Below are 23842 nucleotides of genomic sequence, written 5' to 3'. Positions count from 1 at the left end.
AATAAGGGTGAGAAAACGGAGTCTAAAGAAGTATTTTTAAAAAAAGTTTAAAAAAATTATTTTTTAATATCATATTACATTTATTGAAACGAGATAAAAAACAAACTTTATGAAACTCTTGCCACATAGTCAAATCTAGTGTCACATCTTTTTTAGCGGAAATTAAATAACGAATATGTGTCATTGTGTTTTTCATTGTAATACCCGGTTGGCTGCTATACATACTGTAGCGTTCAAAATAGTGAATTAAGGCCTGAAAAAGTTGTACGTTATTTCGTTTAAAAGCGATATAAAAAAAACGCCGCGTTGATAAAAAAAACATTTATATCAACGTCATCGTTAATAATATCGATAGCGACATCTATTTCATCCCATACTAGGGCATGAAGCAACATTTCATTTACGTTGTTAATTTGTTCGTCGTTGTATTTTCTATTAAATATTATGTTCCAATAATTCAGTTGATGCATTTTCAATACTAGAACAAATGCCACGTAAATTGATTTCGATTTAAATGAATCACTACATTAGAAAGAGTGAGACCTTGTACTTTGTGAATAGTGAGCGCGTAGGCCAACACAAGTGGCATGCCTTTGCATTCGGCTATAATGTTTCTTTTGGCACCATAGAGCATTTCGGTTTGAAGTGTGACTTCAATTCGTTGTTCGTCCACCATCATAACGACTCGCTCTTTATTTACCGACTTAACAACTCCTTGAGTGCTGTTAACAATGCCTAACTCGGGTATGTTGCGAACATAAATGACCGGCGCTTGTTTTTTAAAAGTTACAGTTTGTGGTGTTTTAAACGGCCATTTCTCTTCTAGTTTGTAATTGTTAAATGTTTTTGTTTCGCTGTTAAATACAAAATCAGGAAATTTGTTTTTTTGTAGATACTCTTCGTTATGTGCAATTCTATCGTTATTGTACATAAACAGTCTTGTGTAATTTGGATTTAAATGTTTATCTGCAGGCTCTAGTCTTTTTCTTAAAAAATCCAAAGTGGATTCGCAAAAGACGCCCTCGCGTGTATTGTTCAAATGCGTTTGAAAAACGAGATCATTGTTTTGTCGAAAGTTTTTTACAAGTTCTATATTAACAAATTCACACTCTTGCCAAAGCAAGTCTTCAAACAGCAACGTTTCCTCGCCGACTGGCGTTAGTTGGTAAAAATCACCGACAACAAGCAACACACATCCTCCAAAAGGCATATAAGATTTTTTGATATTTTTTAAGATCATACTCAGCGTTTTGAACACGTGCACAGGCAACATTGAAATTTCGTCAATCACTAACATATGGACATTTTTTAATCGTTCTTTGACAACGTCTGTCATATTTTTCATAATCGTTGCTTCAGATTCCAGCCGATAGCCGAGTCCGGCAAACGAGTGTGCAGTGCTCGCCTCGGAATACATTTGAGCAGCAATGGCCGTACTTGCTGTAACGTAAATGTTCTTTTTCGACTTTAAAAAACGTTCATATATCATTTTAATGGCAAATGATTTGCCAGTTCCCGCCTTGCCTGTTAGAAAAACATTTTTGTTGTTCAACAACGCGACATAAGCTTTCTCTTGATCTTCGTTCATTTTTTACCTCCTGTATTTTTTTTTTAAAAATGGATGTTTTTATAGGCGACAAAAAAGATGTTCAAAAATAGATCGGTAAATAAAAAACTATTAAAAAAATAGGCCGCAAAAAAAAAAATCGCAGTGATGTTTACTTATGCGAGGGCATTAAAAATGTTTATATAAGCAAAAGTTACAGTCGCTCAGAAAAATAATTTGGCAAACGTTCATATAAATGTCGTAAGATGAAAAGTAGATGAAAGGTTAACAACATAAAGGCGACTGTGTGATAATATTTTTTTACGAAAAAACGGTGAGGTTAAAAAGATTTATGGAAACGAAAGTCAAGTGACAAAGGTGTAGTTTCGAAATAAAAAAGTCAAGTGACACGTAATGAATTAAATTTTTGAAAAAACAACTGAGTGAAAATATTTTTAAAAAAATTAGAACGGCGAGATTAAAAAATGTTGTTGACATCGAATGGCGTTATTGATTTAAAAAAATCATATAAAAAGGGCTACTTTTTACACTAAAGTTAAAACAAATTTGAGTTGACAGAAAGTATTCTTCAAGAATTATCAAAGAAAAAAATGCAAGGTATAGAATTAACTGGCAAGACACCAAAGTTTATCAGTAGTGATTGCCTAGCTCCTGGAATATACCAGTTCTCCGATGTCGATTTTAAAAATAACACTTCATATTTTTTGGCTACTGTCAGGCTTATTGCGCAATATGATCAAATCAAAAAAGTCTGGATTTTTTGTGACAAATGCGATTTCAATCGAAAAATTCTTGTGAATCCGTCGCAAGTAACGCTTATCAATAATTCGTTGGTGGGGCAATTCTTCATTAGAGCACATTTTCATAATGTAACAAGAGTTAATAAGAAAGGATAGACTGTTTTTGTTGTTCGCGATGAGTTTTTTCGTCTAGATACAAAAAAAAAAGTCAATGCCAAAAATATGGCTCACTTTCTTCCTGTCTTGAGAAAATATCAAGATGAAGTTTACGTTGAATATCTTCGTTCAAAAGGCGTGGAATTAAAAACTTCTGATGATTATCTTAAAATGGAATCGGGAGTGGCAGCTCAGTTTCACGCTTATCATTTCGAATATGAAATTGCAAATTCTACAGAATTAGAAGATGTACTTTTGGAGGAGAAGACGAAAAACGCAAATGCAGTAATGCAACAAATACAACTTTACAATCAACTTTATTGATTCCTTTAAGTAACAAACTCAAGTAAATTCCTTTAAGTAACGAACCGCAAACTTCATATTTACTGTCTAACAGCAGGTTTATGTAGCAGTAAAGACACATCTCGTAATAATATCTGCCATTGTCTTCAATGCTTTGATTACGTCGAAAGGTTATGTTTAATTTTCTTTTTCTTAGCTCACAAACGTAACGAATTCGCTCTAAAAATTCATTTAACTTTGTCTCCACAGTTGTCTCCGAAGGTTGATTCCACACCATAGGCTCACTTAACGCTATTTGAAAATTTTTAAAATAATATAAATTATATATAGCTGTAAACGATTCTGAATCAAAATCTTTATGTTTGGTTACGTACGTTATCTTGTTCAACACTTGCAATTTCCTAGAATATTCTGTATACAAGTCTACGCTATATCGCAATTTCTCATGCTTGCGTTGTCTCAAATATTCTGCAGCAACATCGTATATACATTCTGGCTTGTCAATTAATATAAAATATTCAAGAAAAGAACATGGATCAAAAGAACAATTACCAAATCTAACACACAATTCGCTCGGATGAACCATTAAAAATTTTTGCAAAGCTCAATGCATTTTTTAATTTTTTTTCTAAAAATAAAAAATTTAAAATTTTTATAAATCATTGTAATAACCATACATTTGGCATATTTAAAAATGTAAAAATGTAAAATATAAATTTAATGTAGATTTAATGTAAAATAAAAATTTAAAAATGTAAAATATGTTTATAGAAGCGCGTTAAGTAAATAAAAAAATTTTTCACATGTTATTTATTTAAAAAGTATTTAATTAAAAAGCAAACAAATAAAAAATAAGTTCAACTTTTTAAAAAAAAAAATTTAGCGTTAAAACAAAATTAAAAACAAATCATATTACGTTTTTAAAAAAATATTTTTTTGAAAAAATTACATTTTAATTAATTTTCTTCATCGTCAGAAATAATTTGTTGCTTTCTTTTATTTGCTGCAGGCTCTTCGTTTAACGAAATGGCGATTTGTTGCATTACTGCATTTGCGTTTTTCGTCTTCTCCTCCAAAAGTACATCTTCTAATTCTGTAGAATTTGCAATTTCATATTCGAAATGATAAGCGTGAAACTGAGCTGCCACTCCCGATTCCATTTTAAGATAATCATCAGAAGTTTTTAATTCCACGCCTTTTGAACGAAGATATTCAACGTAAACTTCATCTTGATATTTTCTCAAGACGGGAAGAAAGTGAGCCATATTTTTGGCATTGACTTTTTTTTTTGTATCTAGACGAAAAAACTCATCGCGAACAACAAAAACAGTCTATCCTTTCTTATTAACTCTTGTTACATTATGAAAATGTGCTCTAATGAAGAATTGCCCCACCAACGAATTATTGATAAGCGTTACTTGCGACGGATTCACAAGAATTTTTCGATTGAAATCGCATTTGTCACAAAAAATCCAGACTTTTTTGATTTGATCATATTGCGCAATAAGCCTGACAGTAGCCAAAAAATATGAAGTGTTATTTTTAAAATCGACATCGGAGAACTGGTATATTCCAGGAGCTAGGCAATCACTACTGATAAACTTTGGTGTCTTGCCAGTTAATTCTATACCTTGCATTTTTTTCTTTGATAATTCTTGAAGAATACTTTCTGTCAACTCAAATTTGTTTTAACTTTAGTGTAAAAAGTAGCCCTTTTTATATGATTTTTTTAAATCAATAACGCCATTCGATGTCAACAACATTTTTTAATCTCGCCGTTCTAATTTTTTTAAAAATATTTTCACTCAGTTGTTTTTTCAAAAATTTAATTCATTACGTGTCACTTGACTTTTTTATTTCGAAACTACACCTTTGTCACTTGACTTTCGTTTCCATAAATCTTTTTAACCTCACCGTTTTTTCGTAAAAAAATATTATCACACAGTCGCCTTTATGTTGTTAACCTTTCATCTACTTTTCATCTTACGACATTTATATGAACGTTTGCCAAATTATTTTTCTGAGCGACTGTAACTTTTGCTTATATAAACATTTTTAATGCCCTCGCATAAGTAAACATCACTGCGATTTTTTTTTTTGCGGCCTATTTTTTTAATAGTTTTTTATTTACCGATCTATTTTTGAACATCTTTTTTGTCGCCTATAAAAACATCCATTTTTAAAAAAAAAATACAGGAGGTAAAAAATGAACGAAGATCAAGAGAAAGCTTATGTCGCGTTGTTGAACAACAAAAATGTTTTTCTAACAGGCAAGGCGGGAACTGGCAAATCATTTGCCATTAAAATGATATATGAACGTTTTTTAAAGTCGAAAAAGAACATTTACGTTACAGCAAGTACGGCCATTGCTGCTCAAATGTATTCCGAGGCGAGCACTGCACACTCGTTTGCCGGACTCGGCTATCGGCTGGAATCTGAAGCAACGATTATGAAAAATATGACAGACGTTGTCAAAGAACGATTAAAAAATGTCCATATGTTAGTGATTGACGAAATTTCAATGTTGCCTGTGCACGTGTTCAAAACGCTGAGTATGATCTTAAAAAATATCAAAAAATCTTATATGCCTTTTGGAGGATGTGTGTTGCTTGTTGTCGGTGATTTTTACCAACTAACGCCAGTCGGCGAGGAAACGTTGCTGTTTGAAGACTTGCTTTGGCAAGAGTGTGAATTTGTTAATATAGAACTTGTAAAAAACTTTCGACAAAACAATGATCTCGTTTTTCAAACGCATTTGAACAATACACGCGAGGGCGTCTTTTGCGAATCCACTTTGGATTTTTTAAGAAAAAGACTAGAGCCTGCAGATAAACATTTAAATCCAAATTACACAAGACTGTTTATGTACAATAACGATAGAATTGCACATAACGAAGAGTATCTACAAAAAAACAAATTTCCTGATTTTGTATTTAACAGCGAAACAAAAACATTTAACAATTACAAACTAGAAGAGAAATGGCCGTTTAAAACACCACAAACTGTAACTTTTAAAAAACAAGCGCCGGTCATTTATGTTCGCAACATACCCGAGTTAGGCATTGTTAACAGCACTCAAGGAGTTGTTAAGTCGGTAAATAAAGAGCGAGTCGTTATGATGGTGGACGAACAACGAATTGAAGTCACACTTCAAACCGAAATGCTCTATGGTGCCAAAAGAAACATTATAGCCGAATGCAAAGGCATGCCACTTGTGTTGGCCTACGCGCTCACTATTCACAAAGTACAAGGTCTCACTCTTTCTAATGTAGTGATTCATTTAAATCGAAATCAATTTACGTGGCATTTGTTCTAGTATTGAAAATGCATCAACTGAATTATTGGAACATAATATTTAATAGAAAATACAACGACGAACAAATTAACAACGTAAATGAAATGTTGCTTCATGCCCTAGTATGGGATGAAATAGATGTCGCTATCGATATTATTAACGATGACGTTGATATAAATGTTTTTTTTATCAACGCGGCGTTGATTACAGTATCAGACAAAACAAGTGCAACCAAATAATGCTAATTTATTTTCTTTATATAAAAGTGCTGCATTTTTTCAATTTAGAGAAATAACTATGTAACTGTTTAGAGACAAAGTTCTTCAAGTTTTATTCATCACAAAGTTCATTATTTGTCCACGAAAATTAATAAATTAATCAAAAGTATTAAAGAAAGTTGATTTCCTTTTGGACAAAACAATTGCAACTCGACAAAATGTTGACCAAGCTGAATTTCGCTATCAATATTTCGTGGCGAATCCGTTGTTGTCGATCACAGCCTTGCATATTGGAGGCATAGATTCGATCAGGTGATCAATGAAACTTTGTGGAATCGCTGCTCAGGTCTTTTTGGATTTGTTCAAACAGTTGATCCTCATTACGAACACCTTCACGATTAATTCTGCGGTTGACGATCTCCCACAGGTTCTCGTAAGGGTTGAGATCCGGAGATTGAGGCGGCCAATCCATCACCGATAGGTGGTTGTCTTGAAACCACTGTTTGACTACTTTTGCAGTGTGTTTCAGATCGTTGTCTTGCTGAAAAACCCATTTTGTTGGCATATTCCATTCAGCATTAGGTAACATAACATCTTTCAGGATATTTTTATACATGAAACGCTCCATTATTCCATCGTTTCGATGTATTGGACCTAGACCGTTAGCAGAAAAACACCCCTAGACCATTACATTGCCTCCACCATGCTTCACGGTCTTATGGCAGTAACATAAATTGAGGCGTTTTCCGGCCAGTCGACGTACACGGCGAATGCTATCGCTCCCAATGATGTTGAACTTCGATTCATCACTGAACAGGATATTTTGCCATTTCTGTACATTCCAGTCAATATGAGATGTAGCAAACAGGAGTCTTTTCTTCTGGTTTTTTAGTGAAATCAGCGATTTCTTTGCAGGGCGTCGATAAAACTATCCGGCTTCAACAGCACGTCGTCTGATTGTTCGGTCCGATACAGGCAGCTCTAATTGCTTTTGTATCTCAACTGATGATATCCAGGGATCCTTCTTGACTGATCTGACGATCATAGAATCCTCTCTAGAAGTGGTGGAACGCGGTCTTCCACCTTTGTTATCTGCTGCCAACTTCCCCGTTGAACGATATTTGGAACATAGTCTTGATACGGTCCATTTTTTCACACAATATTTATCACAAATACTTTTTTGTGACATTCCACTTATGCAATTGCCAATAATTTTCTTTCTTAGTTCCAATCCAAGACTCTCGGGAGCCATTTTTGCACTTGAAGTCATGAAATTAATAAAAATAAATACACACGCTTCTCAAGGCTTACCGTGTTACATTTACCTTGTGATGATACAATAATGCTCTGTGGAACACAACGTCTTGGTTGGATATGGACTGTATTGATTTAATGAAACACTTGTTGTATTTCACTTCTTGTATTGATGTTCTTCCATAAAACACTTTGATAAAACTCACTTCGATAAACTGTCTTGATAATACTGACTGATTGACTTCCATATATTGACTGAATTACATGTCGATTTACATGTCTCTTATATAGTAAAATGAACCTGTGTGAACCTGTTCTGGAAGATTCTAGATGCTTCTTTTCAATGCTTCTGGAAGCTTCTGGATGCGTCTGGATGCTTCTGAATGTTTCTGGATATTTCTGGATGCTTCTGCATGCTTCTAGAAACTTCTGGATATTTCCTTTAACTATTAAAAAACTTCCGTGACGTTGACACGGACCAGACTTAAGAAAATGAAACAAACCAAAAAAGTTGCACTTGTTTTGTCCGCTGCAAAATGGCACTTGTCAACGAAATTCTGCATATGTGCTGTCACCTGTCAGATTGCTCATGTCATGGCATGCTATGACTCCAGACTCCTGAACTGTTTGCTGTGGTAGTATAGTTCGTTTCGTTTTTAAGACATGTAAATTTAGGATCACTTTTTAGCATTGTCCGATGTTGGTTGCAAATGTTTTGTCCAATACTATATATATATATATATATATATATATATATATATATATATATATATATATATATATATATATATATATATATATATATATATATATATATATATATATATATATATATATATATATATATATATATATATATATATATATATATATATATATATATATATATATATATATATATATATATATATATATATATATATATATATATATATGTATGTGTGTGTGCGCGCGCGCGCGTGTGTGTGTTTGTGTATATATATATATATATACACACAGTGCCGGTTTTAGCACTACCAGCGCCCTGGGCGAGATTTCTACGGCGCCCCTAGCTCAATTTAACCCCATTCAAAAAAAAAGGCAAAGGGTAAAATAACCAATTAGTTTCGCCCCTTTATATTCGGCGCCCTGGGCCGTCGCCCAACCAGGCCCTACCCTAACGCTGCCACTGTATATACATATATATATATATATATATATATATATATATATATATATATATATATATATATATATATATATATATATATATATATATATATATATATATATATATATATATATATATATATATATATATATATGTATGTATGTATATATATATATATTTTGGTATTTGTTACCTCGAAGGGCATACATACTAGCACGCGATATATATATACATATATATAAATATATATATACATATGTGTATATATACATATGTATATAAATATATATATATGTATATAAATATATATATATATATATATATATATATATATATATATATATATATATATATATATATATATATATATATATATATATATATATTACCATTTTGCAATCTTCTTTCCTGATAAGCTCTATTTTATTACTATTACTATTACTATTTAGAGCTTTTACGTTCAACGTTCAAACTTTTTTTTTTTTTCTTTGCTTACAAATATTATATAGCAAGAACATATAAACAGTATATAGACTTTAGATTTAAAATGAGTAAAATAAACTTATATAAAGCTAAATCAATATCTTTTTTATGAAAAAACAAAAATGATTTTAAATAAACAACTGTTTCTTTCAAGGTTACTATTTTATATTAAATGTGAATTTACTTGTTTTCATGCGATACTGCGCATAAAGAACCATGACGTACTATTATATATTGCGTGCGCATGAAATTATCGTAACTGTGAAGACGTGTATTAGATGTATCCCAGTTCGTATTAGATGTATCCCAGACGTGTGATGTATCGTAGATGTATCCCAGACGTAGATGTATCCCAGTTCGTATTAGATGTATCCCAGACGTGTATTAGATGTATCCCAGTGAAGACGTGTATTAGATGTATCCCAGTTATCCCAGTGTATTAGATGTATCCCATTGAGTTCAGGCACTAAAGTGTAATAACAGTTTTAAATATCATATGTTGTTTTTCAGCAAAAATTCCATATATACTCTCAAAAAATAAATAAAATTCAAAAGATTCGTTTTTTGCTGTGCAACATTGAATATGTTAAGTTAAGTGTCGCAAAGCGATATGCCGAAACCCCGGATTGAATCACGGACCTTCAGATCTTCAGTCTGACGCTCTCCCAACTGAGCTATTTCGGCTGGTAAAATATGGATTTAAGTTAAATATAAAGTGTACATTTTATACATTAAAAATTTAGCTTGCTTAAAAAACATGTTATATATATATATATATATATATATATATATATATATATATATATATATATATATATATATATATATATCAGGCGCGGATCCAGGAATTTTTAACTGTGTGGCCAAATCTGGGTTCGGGACTAGCGCAAAGAGCTTTTTTTGAAAGAGGGGGGGGGGGAGGGGAAAGAGGGGGCACTTTTTCGACATTTGCCAACTAGACGAATTCTTTAAATTTCCAGACTTCAAAATGTCGAAATCTTCTAACTGTATTTAAAATTGCTGAATTCAATGCCATTATAGAAAGTGGGAAAGAAGAGGTGACACCACCCCTATTCGGGAGTGGAAATACTTTTCATTTTGTTTTTTCTATGGGAAGTTAAAAATTAATTCTACGGATGCCGTATGTATCATTTCTTTAATACGTCGTTAAATTTTTTTTTTAGAAATAAATCCTTTCTAAATTTACGGTTTAACCCATTAAAAGATATAAATTCTTCACTCATTAAAAATCGCAAATTTTGAAGACTACCAACAATGACATTTATCATTATTATTTAGTCGCTATGTTTTAGTACGTCGTTCAGCGAAGACTGATTTATTGGTTTTCTTCTTTACTTACCACCCTAGATTTAAAAAGTTGTCAGAGCAATAAACAATAAGTATAACAAATTTCAAGAATGTGTCTAAAAACATTTGATTTCTCTAAGATGATTCGTTTCCGACAAACTTTTATATAACGACATAAGGACAGGCGTGAAAGAATAACAGGCGTAAAAATTATTATACTTATTGTAATAATGTTCAAATTTACAAAATACAATAAATTACTTATAAAAGACAAAAATAATATCATTTTATTTTAATCTTACTCAGTAGAAATAATTTTCTGCTGGAATATAAGCAAAGTTGATTTTGATATCTCTGGTTAGAAATCAAGTCCGTAAACAACCGTAAAAAAATTTTAAAATCATTTCAGATAAAATATTTCAAATTATAAGGTAAAAAAAAAATCTTGGTAAAAGTTACTTTTCATGGTTTTTAGTTATTTATTTATTGAAAAATTATTTAAAATGTTGCCTTGGCTATTTAGTTCATAAATTAGACATAATACTTGTCTAATTCACTTAACGAAGTGCACCAACGAGAAGGTAAGCCATAGGACTTTGCACTCCATCAGTAAACTGTCGTATTGCCTAAGGTTAGCCCTCCATTTCTGGATTCTTTCCTTTTCTTGATAGGCAATTTGAGTAAAGTAATAGTAATGTAGCCTAAGGTTAGCCCTCCATTTCTGGATTCTTTTTTTTTTATAGGCAGTTATGCACAAATTTTTTGATAACATTTTATAGTTTTTTTTCCTTTTTTAACATTTTAATATAATAATATAAAATACAATATATACAGAATATAATACAACAAATAAAATAATAACTAAAAAAGATTTCACCTGAAAATGCTTTCAACATTAGGAATTAATAGAAGCAGAAAATGAAAATATTATTTTAGTAGTTTATATTAAAAATATTTAAAACAATGAATAGTAAATTATTAATAAGAAACGATTTACAGATTATTTAAAAGACACTTATTAAATGATAGTTAAATTTTTTACTAATTACTTTTTACTAAATTTTTATTTGAATAACAATTCTAATTTTCTGTCTCCTTTTGATGCAAAAATTTCAATAACTCTGTTAATATCAGGAACTATTTCCTGATGAATAGACATTAGGGCAAGTCCATTCAATCTATTTTCTGACATAGTACTCCTAGTATAAGTTTTTATTCTTCTAAGAGTAGATATTGACCTTTCACACTCACAAGTTGTAATTGGTATTGTAGCAAGTATATGAAAAGCCTCTAAAATGTTTGGAAAGCCTCTCATATCCATGAACTTTAATGTATCTAAAATAGTAGATGGTAATTCTGTCTTTTCTTTCCAAAATTCCTCCCATAACTCTAATTCAGCATGAATTGATGAGAAATGAGGAAGATCAGATTTATAAAAATTTAAAAACTTAAGGAACTTTTCCTTCCATGGACAAGATTTAATATATTGCTTTGTTAAACTAGCAGGAAGAGCACTAAGACCATTATAAACAATCATACTCTCAACATCAAACCTGTTTTCTAGTTCATTGAGAAGATGATTAACAAGAAGCAGTGTAATAGAAACTTTAAAATAATCAGATATAGTATCACATATTTGATTATCTCTATGCTTCTGAATACCACAAGTTCTAGGTTTTTTTTCCTCAATATCAAATGTTTTTGCCAATGCAAGAGCAATTTTATACCATTTGTTATGGTAAGCATCTGCATTTTTTTGTATTTCTTTTAAACGATTAGTCAAATTTTGTATTTCATCCACTTGCTGGGAAATATCAAAAGATTTAGTTTGAAGGGTGATCGTAATTCCGTAAAAGTAATCCATAAGCTGTTTAGTTAAAACTAAAGAAACTATAAAAGAAAAATTTGACAACAACTTCATAAAAGAAGACGCTTTTGAAGATGTTTCTATATTGTACTCTTTTAAATTATTGTCTTCCATTTCTTCAAAAGCAGAAAAAACTGCAGAATAATTATCAAAAAACACATCAAGTCCACGAAGCTTTTGTACCCACCGAGTTCGACATGTGTCAATAAGTTTTGCTTGACCAGGAAGAAGGTATTTTTTTAAGCAATTGCTTCTTTTAGGAGATAAGTTAAAAAAATAAGATATGTCTTTAACTTGCTCAAGCAAATTTTTTACTTGCTGGATTTGACAACTTTTCCCAACAACTAAACTAAGTTTATGTGAGGCATAGTGAACAAATAATGCCTTAGAATTAACATTTTTTATAAGAGATGAAACACCTTTGTATTCACCTGCCATTGAAGCAGCTCCATCATAAGATTGACCTCTGCATCTTTGTATATCTAGGCCGAATTCTTTTAAAGTTTCAAGAATGTTGGTAGCTATGTTTAAACCACTTGTTCCTGTTTTGCATTCGAAAAAGCGTAAAAAAACTTCCTTTATATTACTGTTCAAGTCAACATAACGTATGACAATAGAAAGTTGTTCTAGCGTTGCACAGTCTGAAGCCTCGTCTGCCATAATAGAAAAGTACTTACTTTTTTTAATATCATTTATTAATATCTCTTCAATCGCATTTCCACAACACTCAATTAACTCGTTCTGAATGGTCTTCGAAATATATGTAGAATTTTTTGGGGCAGAGAGAAGATGCTCCTTTAGAATTGAATCACCTGCATCAACTCTAAAATTTAGAAGCTCAATAAAATTACCCAGCCCTGAAATTTTTGAAGATTCTCCAATTTCTCCTTGATATTTTCTATCATCTCTATGACCTCGTAGAGACATATCATTTCGACCCAAAAAGATTATAGTCTTGACAATTGATGCAAGCTTTTTTGTGTTTTCTTCTATACGCTGTTTCCTAGAAAAATCTAGAGAAACTTCAATAGGAAAAGTGTTATTTTTAACTCTAGATAAAAGCATATTATAACAATGCATGGACTTGATGTGCAATCCGTCAACAGTTTTCTCATGATCATTGAAAACTTTTATAGCATTACGCCAGGTATTAAATGGTTCTTTGAATAATTTACATAATGTATATTTGTTTGGTAAGCTTGCACCAAAAAGAGTACACGGAAGACAATATGCTCCATCTTTAATTTTAGAATAACAAAGCCAAGAAAAATCACTTAACCATTTTAGCAAGAATTTTCTTTTTCTGCTTTTACCTGTTAGGGGAAATTGGAAACATTTATCAGGAATCCAGACATTATTAATTAGAGATAACAGTTTGCTATCATTTGATCCTGATTTTAAATTTTCAACCTGTAGATGATATGAAGAAACATCATTGTTTGAATAAGATGCTACCTGATTTATAGTTAATAAACTAACATCAACAACCATGTTTTCATTAAGTGGAATATTTAAGTCAAGAGTGTTTTTATCACTGTTGTTGGCGTCTTTTGAGATAATCAATTCAGTTTTAACTGTTTTATCACAATCTCCAGACTTATCTAATCTAAAGAGTTCTTAGAAACAGTAGGAAAAACTAATTTAGACTGGATTGCTTTTTGTATTTTATTATTTGTAGGTGGAAAACTAGACTTAGACATTTTTTTTTTTTTGATATCAAGTAAACTTGCATCACTCAAAACAACAGCTGGTCATTTTTTTGAAAGATCTTTAATCAGTGGTACAAAATGATTTGGATTAAAACATAAAACACTTTTGTTTTTTATTTTATCTAAATTGCACCACAGAATGTTTATCGGACAACTTAATTTTTGGATACGAGGCTTTACAACTGTATTAAAAAAACAATGATACTTTTTAAAACCAACTTCAGGATAGATAGATTCAATAGGTTGCTTTATAACACTAGATAATGCTATTAGGCAAATGAAAGATGAAAATGTTTTATCAAAGCAATTTAAATATGCTTCTTTTAAAAGAAGTTCAGAAATCATATTATCATTAATCGTTGAAAAACTGTCATAGCATTTAAATGAAACAGCGATAAAAAATAAATTAGCAAGCTGAGAATATTCAGAGCTATGTTGATTAAAATAACTCAAAAAATAATCATACCTTGTGTAAAAATATATGTTTTCAAATAACTCAATTGATGTAAGTAACCTTAGAATTTTTGAAGTATGCTTACTGTCATTTAAAAGCAAAGAGACTGAGCTATAAAGACAATTTCCATCTTCAGTAGATCTGAGAAAAATAGTAAAATATACTGAAATGTAATAATAGGTATAAAATACTAAAATTTAATATAATATTATTAATAATATTGATAAAAAAAAAGATAAAGATTTAGTTTAACTAAAAGTTTTTTTTTCATAAAGAATTATAAGGTGACCATTTTTTTACAATGAAAAGGAAGAAAAAAAATTTAAGATAAAAAAATTTAATTAAAAATAAAATATAGGGCTACACGAACGATGCAAGCGCATTATGAATAAATAAAATTAACCCTGGACAGACAGTGGGGTCTTGAAAATATTTTATTTTTGTATTTTGACAAAAAAATACAATTATTTATGATACTGTTTTGTATTTGCTATCTTAAATACAATATTTACAGCTTATGAAAGTGATTGGGTGAAAAAAAGTTCGACGCGGCATCTTTGAATTCAGAGATTAACAGATTAGTTTTATAATATCAAAAAGGAGGACAGAAAGGAGGACACTTATCGAGGGAGGACAGAATCTACAAAAGGAGGACTGTCCTCCCTAAAGAAGGACGGTTGGTCACTTTAAGAATTAGAGTATATACTCTAACTCTTTAAGAAATAAAATAAATCTATCATAGCCTAAAACTTTCTGTACGCTAGATGATCTAACATCCAACAACAACTTTTTTTGTTGTAACTAATTATTAAATCCTTTTAGATTTATGCAGATTTATACTCATTGTAATTTGTTTCAAAATGAATTATTTATTAACCAAACAAATGACTTATGACATAGGTCATTTGTTTGGTTAATAAATAATTCATTTTGAAACAAATTACAATCATGGTAATGTGTTTCAAAGATTTATACAGATTTATTAATATTATACAAGATTTATACAGATTTATACTCATTGTAAAAATGAGTATAACTCTGTATAAATCTGGTAAAAGGATTTAACAATTAATGAAACAACAACAAAAGTTTTAATCTATTTGATTATAATCTATATTGATTTAATTTTGTTAGATGTTAGATGATCTAACATCCAGAATTTTAGGTCCATATTATGATATTATTTTCATTAAATAAAAAACTTAAAAAACTCAAAATAAACAAAACAATACCTTAATGATGTATAACCAAGATTTCTTTTAATTAAGGGTACAAAATCCATCATATCTGTATTAACTTGGTTAGAATCCGGTATTTTTGGCTGCATTAAATTAATCTCTGAGAGCTCTTTAATGAGTCTATTTTTGTAATTTAATACATTAGGCCTATGCTTTGTTTCTATTGCACAAGCAACTAATTCTTCGGTTAAATATGAATTCATATTTTATTATATTTAAAATATTAAATAACTAAAGCCACGTTATCTTTGTTTCTGCAGAAGAAATAAGGAAAACGAATTAATGGTAATCTCACGGTAGCGAACAAAAAACCTTAATATGTAATCATATATTTAACAGAGTTAAATATATGATTACATATTAGTTACATAAGAGAGTCTTTCCAAATCGGACACGTTAAAACCAACTATGTGGCCAAGTTTTATTTTCGCGGAGGAGGTACCTTAGGCATTTTACCGACCCCAAAGTCCTTTGTTTGCGGCACAGGATCCTAATTTAAAAAACGTCTTCAAATATTTATACAAATATTAATTTAAATAAAGTTAAATTCCGTATTAATTGATGCGTCTGCTTAGCCGAGAGGTTAATGATATAAGCATCACCAGTGGAGGCCGGAGCTTGATTCTTTTCAAGTCCCAAGTCATATTGTGATTTTTTTGATTTTATGACGATCAAATTAAAATAAACTATACTTAAGGTGGTACATCCCCATTAATTTTGAAATTTTTTAGAAAAAATCAATTTTTTGAAAATTGGTTTTTTAAATTCAAAATTTTTCATAGAACAATATTATTAACTTTTTTTTATATAAATAAATAAGGAAGTGTGTACAATTATGTGTTTTGTGGCCATAGTAAATTGAGAAGTCAGTAGCAACGCCATATCAACGCATTTTAAAACAAAAAATGTAAACTTGCTCAAACTTATAAACATCGATAACTCTTTTTACTGCAGCTTGTTTATTTTGTGCTACATGTTTATTTTAAAAGCTATAACTTGAACTACTAATGCGAACATGTATCAAATGTATCGTGCTTGCATGCTGTTTTAATTTGTTAATGTTCTTATAAATAAATAGCTAAATAACATATGGGACGTTCTATTGCTCGAACTAAAAAAATGAAAGTTTTCTTGTAATCAACACCTAAAATCTTCAAAGTTTATTCAGCTTGATACATCAATTTCTGATCCAAGTTTATCAGCAAGGTCCAGAAAAATAGTAAACACTGAAATATCTGGAAGTCAAAAAAATTACAACATCATTATAAAGTTTAATATTTTAAAACTAATGGTTAGTGAGTTTAAATGCCCCGAATGTGGAAATGAAGTTTGTTTAGAAAATGATTTAAAAAGCAAGAAAGGTTTTTGTTTTTATTTAACTTTACAGTGCCTTTGTTGCCAATTTAGCAAAGGATGGCACACGTATTAGTTTTCTACTAAAAAATCTAAAAGTACTCCAGGTGTTCCTACTGCATCAGTTAATTTTCAAGTCGTTACTGCTTTTCGTAAAATTGGTAAAGGTTATCAACCTATATGCAAATTTGCTGCAGTAATGAACATGCCATCTCCTATGAATTTTAAAAACTATAGTGCAATAAATAACAATTTGTTAAATATTTATAATGAAGTTGCTTCTGCAAGTATATCAAGCGCAGCCAATGAAACCAAAGACATTATTTCTAAATCAAGCAATGTTAAGGATGTTTCTGCTTGCCAGGTTTCTGTTGATGGTACCTGGCAAAAGAGAGGCCATCAATCTTTAAATGGTATTGTCACTGCAATATCAAGAGAGAATGGAAAATGTTTTGTTTTAATTTTGTTAACTAAGTTCTGCAAAGCTTGTAGTTATTGGAACAAAAAAAAGTCAGCACCAGGTTATCAAAATTGGAAAATAAATCATATTTGTGAAGCTAACCACAATAAATCATCAGGATCCATAGAAGCTTCTGGTGCTGTTTCAATTTTTCAACGGTCAATTGAAAAGCATGGTTTGAGAAATGAAGGATATATTGGAGACGATGACAGCTCAGCATATAATGATGTTGTTGCAAGTAATCCATATCCAGGTTTTGAAATAAACAGACTCCATTGTGTTGGACATTACCAAAAGAGACTTGGAAATCGTGTGCGTAACCTTAGAGTGACACTGAACTAGAACTAGTTGGTGTTTGTGGCAGAGTAATAAAGTAACAGGTGAAACAACATACAAAACTAAATTAAGCTTACCATTAGCAATTAAAGCAGTACTTATGCCTATATTTACAGATTTGACAAATGAAACATTATTATCAATCGGATCGGACAAACTCAAAATAACAATGAAAGTCTGAATGCCTTAATATGGAAGAGATGTCATAAAGATTTTTTTATTGGGAAAAAAGTTCTTAAGATTAGTATGAACTCAGTTATTATAGCATTTAATGATGGAAGCACAGCAGTTGAAAAAGTAATTAGTGATGGAGGTATCGAACCAAGTATATTTATGCAGGAAGGACTTCGTAAATTGGACTGCAACCAAATTAAAAAAATGAATCACAAATCAAGTGCTAAAGGTAAAATAAGGAGAAAACAGCTTAGAACCATCAAAAAAGGTTACATAGATATTGAAAAAGAACTGGAAAAGGACCCACAATATAATAGTGGAGGTTTTTAATTGGGCTCGTGCTTCTTTTCCTAATATAACGAACTTTTATTTTGTTTTTTGTGTTTTTCTCAAAATGTCATTTTTACCAAATACCTAAATTTTAAAACGCAATATTTTCAGTTTGGGACCATATGCTGACTTGAAATTTTCAGGGTGTTTTTGTTATAGATTGACTTAGGTAATGAACCAAAACTACAAATAAATATGATGTATAAGTATGTTTAAAATCTTTTTTTCTTGCTTTTTTTGTTAAAAATTTTCTTAAATATATAAAAAATTATTTTTAAAATGTTCTATGCATCTTTAATGCATGATTTTGATTCATAACCTCTTCGTACCTTTTAGGAACATAGTGTGAAAATTTCAAAGTTAAAAGATATGTTTTAAGGATAGACCAATTCAGTATAAAATCATCAATATTTTTTCTTTTAATTGTCATATATATTTTGACAGCATGGTGTTTTTTGAATACTTTTTATTCTTGAAAGATTGCTTATGATTGGCAAAATGTTTTTTCCATTCACCCTCTGTTATGCCAATATATATAAAACAGCGCCTGCATATAACAATATTTCCAAAAAATGCATACTATGCCTACAAGAAAAATTTGAAATAATTACACATGCAAATCAAGAATGCTTATTAAACAAAAGATCGGAATTAATTTCTTAATGTAGGCACGAAAATAAGTTTCTCCTAAAAAACTATAAAAATAAATGAGTTCAAATAATACTTACATTAACTACCCTTTTTAATAAAACATTTAAAAAAATAGCATAAATAATCATTTCTAAAGAATTCTTTTTATAAGTGTCAGCAAATTCCACAAATGGGTGAAAATTTACAGTAGTTAAGACATTTGCTACTTCCTGTAATTTAATTTTTGGTATAAATTGAAGTTTTATTAATTTGATCATCCATTTCTGATGAATCTTTGTTGATGAAACACAGTGTTAAATGGAAAAAAGTGATTTTCTACTAATATATAATTGCTCTGTTCTTTTTAAGAACATTGAGCACTCTACTGTGTAGAATACTTTTTAAAGTTGTTTAAATATATATATATATGTATATATATGTATATATATGTATATATATATATATATATATATATATATATATATATATATATATATATATATATATATATATATATATATATATATATATATATATATGAGCAGGCTAAAAAATAAAAATTTTGAAAAGTACATGTCTGCAAAAAAAGCACGACCATTAACACATAAAAATAAAGTAAAACAATTTTGAGTGCTGCCAAATTTGATTTGATTATTTTCGTTTTTAGCCTAAAGTATGTCAAGTAAATATATTAAGATTTTGTAGGAAAGTCCAAAGATATTAGGGTTTTTATATTAATAGGAAATATTTATTATAAACAAAAAAATTTTTCAATAAAATAACCAACTGTCTTGTAACTCATAAAAAAGGCTTATAAATTATTTGTATTGTGCTAAATCAACAAGTAATTTTTGACCACTTTAAAAATTCTGTTGCTTTTTTTTTACATGTATTTTGCTGTTTAACAATAAATAATCAACATATATATACAAGAAAAAAAAATAAAAAGACAGTAAAATCTTGTTGACAAGATTTTTATCTTTTTCCGTAGAAGACAGTAAATTTACAAGATTTTACTGCCCTTCTTTGTCAAAGAAGACAGTAAAATCTTGTCAACAAGCACCGTTTTTGTATATACAATAAAAAATAAAAATTTTTCTTTTTTACAATAAACTTTATAAAATAAAGAGTTAAACAGACAGGGGCTCAAAGAAGATGAAAATAACAATACGTCATCGTGATCTTTTCATAGACCCCCTCTATACATTTTCAATAGAATATAGATATTAAATTAAAAACCCTAATGGACATAAAACTGCTGCGCTAATCAGTAAATCAAAAAAAGATCAAATAAAATAAATACTAAAATAATTAAATTACTTGGTGATCCCTTTTAGCACAAATGATTCTCAAATTTTAAAATTTTCCTTTTTTATTAGAAACTTAAATGAACTTAATGACTTTGCCATACATTTGAATCCTTTTTGATAACTATTCCATTTATTTGGCCCTCGATATGCAATGCTATATTCAGCATATTTATTAAAGTTCTGAGGCAGTTAAATAAGTTACTTATATTTGCTCTTAGATAATAGTTTTCATTTATGTTTACTTCAAACTTGTTATTAAAGTTTGCAGGAGAGAGATTATTATTGAATCGATACATAAAAATTAAATGCTGATAGATATTTATTTCAAAAACATCCATCATTTTCATATCTTTCATTATAGGTTTTGCGTGTTCACGCTTATTTTTAGAGTAAATGATTCTGTTTTTGTAGACTATAAATTCTTTTAAGTTTTGATGGTTGCGTATTTGCCCATGTTATGTTTGCATAGCTGATGAAGCAATGAATTAGTCCAAAATATATTAGCTTGAGACTTTGTTTATTGATATATAAGCGAACTCGATACATCATACCAATTATATTAGTGATTTTACATTGAATATATCTTACTTGAGGAAGCCAGGATAAATTCTTATCAACAAAAACTCCTTAGAATCTAATACTGGCTTGTTTTTTAATTAAGTTATCATTTAAGAAAAGGTTAGGCAACTTAAGAGGAAGGTTTTCTTATCGTGTTTTTATGGAACAACATATAGTTTGTTTTTTCTGAGTTAAATAAGAGTTTGTTAGCCCTAAACCAATTATTTACTTTATCTAGTTCAATATTCATATGTAAGTATAATTTCTTGATATCATTGTTAGTAAGAAATATATTTGCACCATCATCAAACATGACTGAATTAAGTTTTAAAGATACATTGCAAAAATCATTTATATAAATTAAAAATAGGAGCGGACCAAGGATAGATCCTTGGGGGACTCAACATAAAACATTTAAAACTCCAGATTGTATATTACAAACATTTTGTTTTCTATTGGTAACATAACTTTTAATCCAATTGTAAGTTTTATTAATTGTACCATAGTGCTTTAGTTTATCTAATAGGATGCAATGGTCAACTGTGTCAAAAGCTTTTAATAAGTCAATAAATACTCCTAGAGTAAATTTGTTTTGTTTAAAACCATCAGTTATTTGATTAACTAATTCAATGATTGCATGCTCTGTTGAGAGGTTTGTTAGAAATCCAAACTGGTTTGGGTAAAGTAGTTTGTTTTAGCGAAGTGATTATAGATTCTATTATAAATTACACGTTCAAAAAGTTTTGAAAATACAGAAAGTATATAGGAAAGGATATAGGTCTATAATTGGTTATGTCTGAATGCTCATTGCATTTAAAAATAGGAATTACTGATGCTAATTTAAGTACATCAGGGAAAATCCCCGATGTTATTGAGACCTTAAGTATATGGATCAGAGGTCTGCTTAGACTAATTTTTTTGAAGATAACTAAATTGCTAGTTATTTCATCAAACCCTAGTGCTTTCTTTTTTTTTAAAGAGGAAAAGATTTCTCCGAATTCTTTGATAGTTGAATTCATTATCATACATGATAGCGTTATTTGCGGGTTTTAGGTAGTTTTTAAATGAATCAGATGTTGGACTTATTTTATTAGCGAGATTAGGACCAATATTTATAAAATATTTGTTAAATTCTTCTGAGATTTGTTTTTTACAGAAAATTTCAGTGTTGTTAATATTAATTCTTTTTGGTAAAGAAGTTAAATTTATTTTTTTCCTTCCCATTATCTCATTAATGATGGACCACATTTTCTTATTATCAGATTTGCATTTAATGATTTGATTACTGTAGTATTTGTTTTTAGCCTTTTTGATATTGTTTTGGTAAAAATATTTATAATTTTAGTAGTTTATCGCATTTTCAGTGTTTTTATTTTTTTTTAATTTATTATAGAGTTTTTTCTGAGCATTTTATCAGTGATTTATCCATCCACGGATTGGCAACTGCTTTTGTCTTAATTTATATGTTCTCTTAAGGGCAGGTTTCATTAAAGCAATCTAGGAATATATCTAAAAAATTATTAAAAGCTTCGTTAGTATCATGACATCTATACACGTTGGACCACGTTTCTTGTTTTAGTCTAATCGATAATTCATTAGTATTACTTGTTTTAAGATTGCGTTTTTTCAAATTTATAATTTTTGGTTGTGTGGCTGTGGCGCAGTGGTTAGAGCGCTTGCTTTGGAAGCAGGTTCGAAACGAACTCTGGACATATATTTGCGTCACGGTAAGGAAGGAGGCGTGAACTTCCTAGTTAAATGCGTTTCCGCGGAGCTCTGTGATAAGACTGTTAGGTCTTCTTGGGACACCTAAATAACAAAATTTAAAAAAAAATAGGTTCACAATCAGACATGGCTTTTAAATTTCTTACTTTTATAAATATCGGAAAGTGATCGCTAATATCAATCATAAATACCCCGATTTCAAATTCCATTTCCAGGTAATTATTAATCAAAATATTATCTATTGCCGTTGCTGAAGTGTTTGACACTCGTGTTGGCTTATTAATTGCTGACAAGACATTAAATTTAAGAAACATATCAAAAAGGATTTTGTTTTCGGAGACTTTGAAAAAGTTAAAGCATCAAGGTTCATGTCTCCAATAACGTATAAAGTTTTATTTTCTTTATTTTATTTGTAATTGTAATTTTGATAAAAGTTTGAAATGATTTGATTTTACCACTTAATGGACGATAAACGCGTTCAATTAAAATACTTCGAAATTTTTTATTTATAATTTCAATGAAAAGGCTTTCATAATTATCGTTTGAGAAGCATTTTATTTTTTTTACCTTGAAATCATGCTTTTTTGAGACATAAAGCCCTAACCCCCTCCACCTTTTTTTCCATTTCCTCTTGTTTGACTAATATGTTTATAAGATAGCAAATCAAAAATAGAATTTAATTCAAGAGAATTTTCAAAATTTTTTGCGTAGGCTTGCCCTAATATATATATTATATATATTATAGTGGCGTAGGAAGTTTTTTAAATGTTTGAAATAACTAACTTTTAAACAAAAACAATATTCCAAATTTTTTTTACGTTCATATGTATGAAGAATCTTTTCGTCATACATATGGTAAAGTATAGCGTATAATATCAATATGTTATTTCGAATACCATATCTCCCATTTATAACAACCGTATCTGACATAAAACTTTGTAAAATGTTGCACATAATGTCACTTTGTATATTAGAATAATCTCTTATTCATGAATATCTTCCGATATAAAACTTAGTAATGTAGAGCATAAAACTTAGTAATATAGAGCATATACAGTTTATTCCCGGTAAGTCAAACACCGGTTAAAGCAAACTTTTGTTATCTCGAACTATTTTCTGTATTTTGTTTTACTTCGGTTAAGTCGAACATTCGTTTAATCAAACCGTTTTCCTTTATCCCTTGGAGGTTCGATTTAACCGGAATTTACTGTATAATTAATTTTT

At 29.7% G+C, this 23842-nt stretch overlaps 3 protein-coding genes and 1 non-coding gene across 4 annotated transcripts; 1 reads left to right on the top strand and 3 right to left on the bottom strand.

The window, feature by feature from the left end:
• Positions 1–478: 478 nt before the first annotated feature.
• LOC136088245 (ATP-dependent DNA helicase pif1-like) lies at positions 479–1588 on the bottom strand. Its single transcript, XM_065811930.1, has one exon. It carries the CDS (start codon positions 1586–1588, stop codon positions 479–481), a length of 1110 nt encoding a protein of 369 aa, XP_065668002.1.
• Positions 1589–4972: 3384 nt separating this feature from the next.
• On the top strand, positions 4973–6082 carry LOC136088244 (ATP-dependent DNA helicase pif1-like). The gene has a single exon (XM_065811929.1). It carries the CDS (start codon positions 4973–4975, stop codon positions 6080–6082), a length of 1110 nt encoding a protein of 369 aa, XP_065668001.1.
• A 3695-nt stretch (positions 6083–9777) lies between these two features.
• trnaf-gaa (transfer RNA phenylalanine (anticodon GAA)) lies at positions 9778–9850 on the bottom strand. The gene has a single exon. It is a non-coding gene; the product is annotated as a tRNA-Phe (tRNA).
• A 1687-nt stretch (positions 9851–11537) lies between these two features.
• Positions 11538–15945, bottom strand: LOC136088243 (52 kDa repressor of the inhibitor of the protein kinase-like). Its single transcript, XM_065811928.1, has 4 exons — positions 15737–15945; positions 14565–14645; positions 14256–14480; positions 11538–13947 (listed from the first exon to the last, which is right to left on the bottom strand). The coding sequence occupies exons 1-4, from the start codon at positions 15943–15945 to the stop codon at positions 11538–11540; spliced, it is 2925 nt and encodes a 974-aa protein (XP_065668000.1).
• Positions 15946–23842: the final 7897 nt, after the last annotated feature.

Source organism: Hydra vulgaris, chromosome 12, assembly GCF_038396675.1.
Source record: "Hydra vulgaris chromosome 12, alternate assembly HydraT2T_AEP".
NCBI lineage: Eukaryota > Metazoa > Cnidaria > Hydrozoa > Anthoathecata > Hydridae > Hydra > Hydra vulgaris.
Note: the sequence above shows the minus strand (reverse complement) of the source record. Positions and strands in the feature narration are given on the sequence as shown.

Bases quoted from the DNA above. Each gene is read 5' to 3' on its own strand.
- LOC136088243 (XM_065811928.1), bottom strand. From the start codon at position 15,945: ATGAATTCATATTTAACCGAAGAATTAGTTGCTTGTGCAATAGAAACA. The intron at 14,646-15,736 runs GTATTGTTTTGT...TATTTTTCTCAG, and splicing joins CTTGGTTATACATCATTAAG to ATCTACTGAAGATGGAAATT. The intron at 14,481-14,564 runs GTTACTTACATC...TAATCAACATAG, and splicing joins CATACTTCAAAAATTCTAAG to CTCTGAATATTCTCAGCTTG.
- LOC136088244 (XM_065811929.1), top strand. From the start codon at position 4,973: ATGAACGAAGATCAAGAGAAAGCTTATGTCGCGTTGTTGAACAACAAA.
- LOC136088245 (XM_065811930.1), bottom strand. From the start codon at position 1,588: ATGAACGAAGATCAAGAGAAAGCTTATGTCGCGTTGTTGAACAACAAA.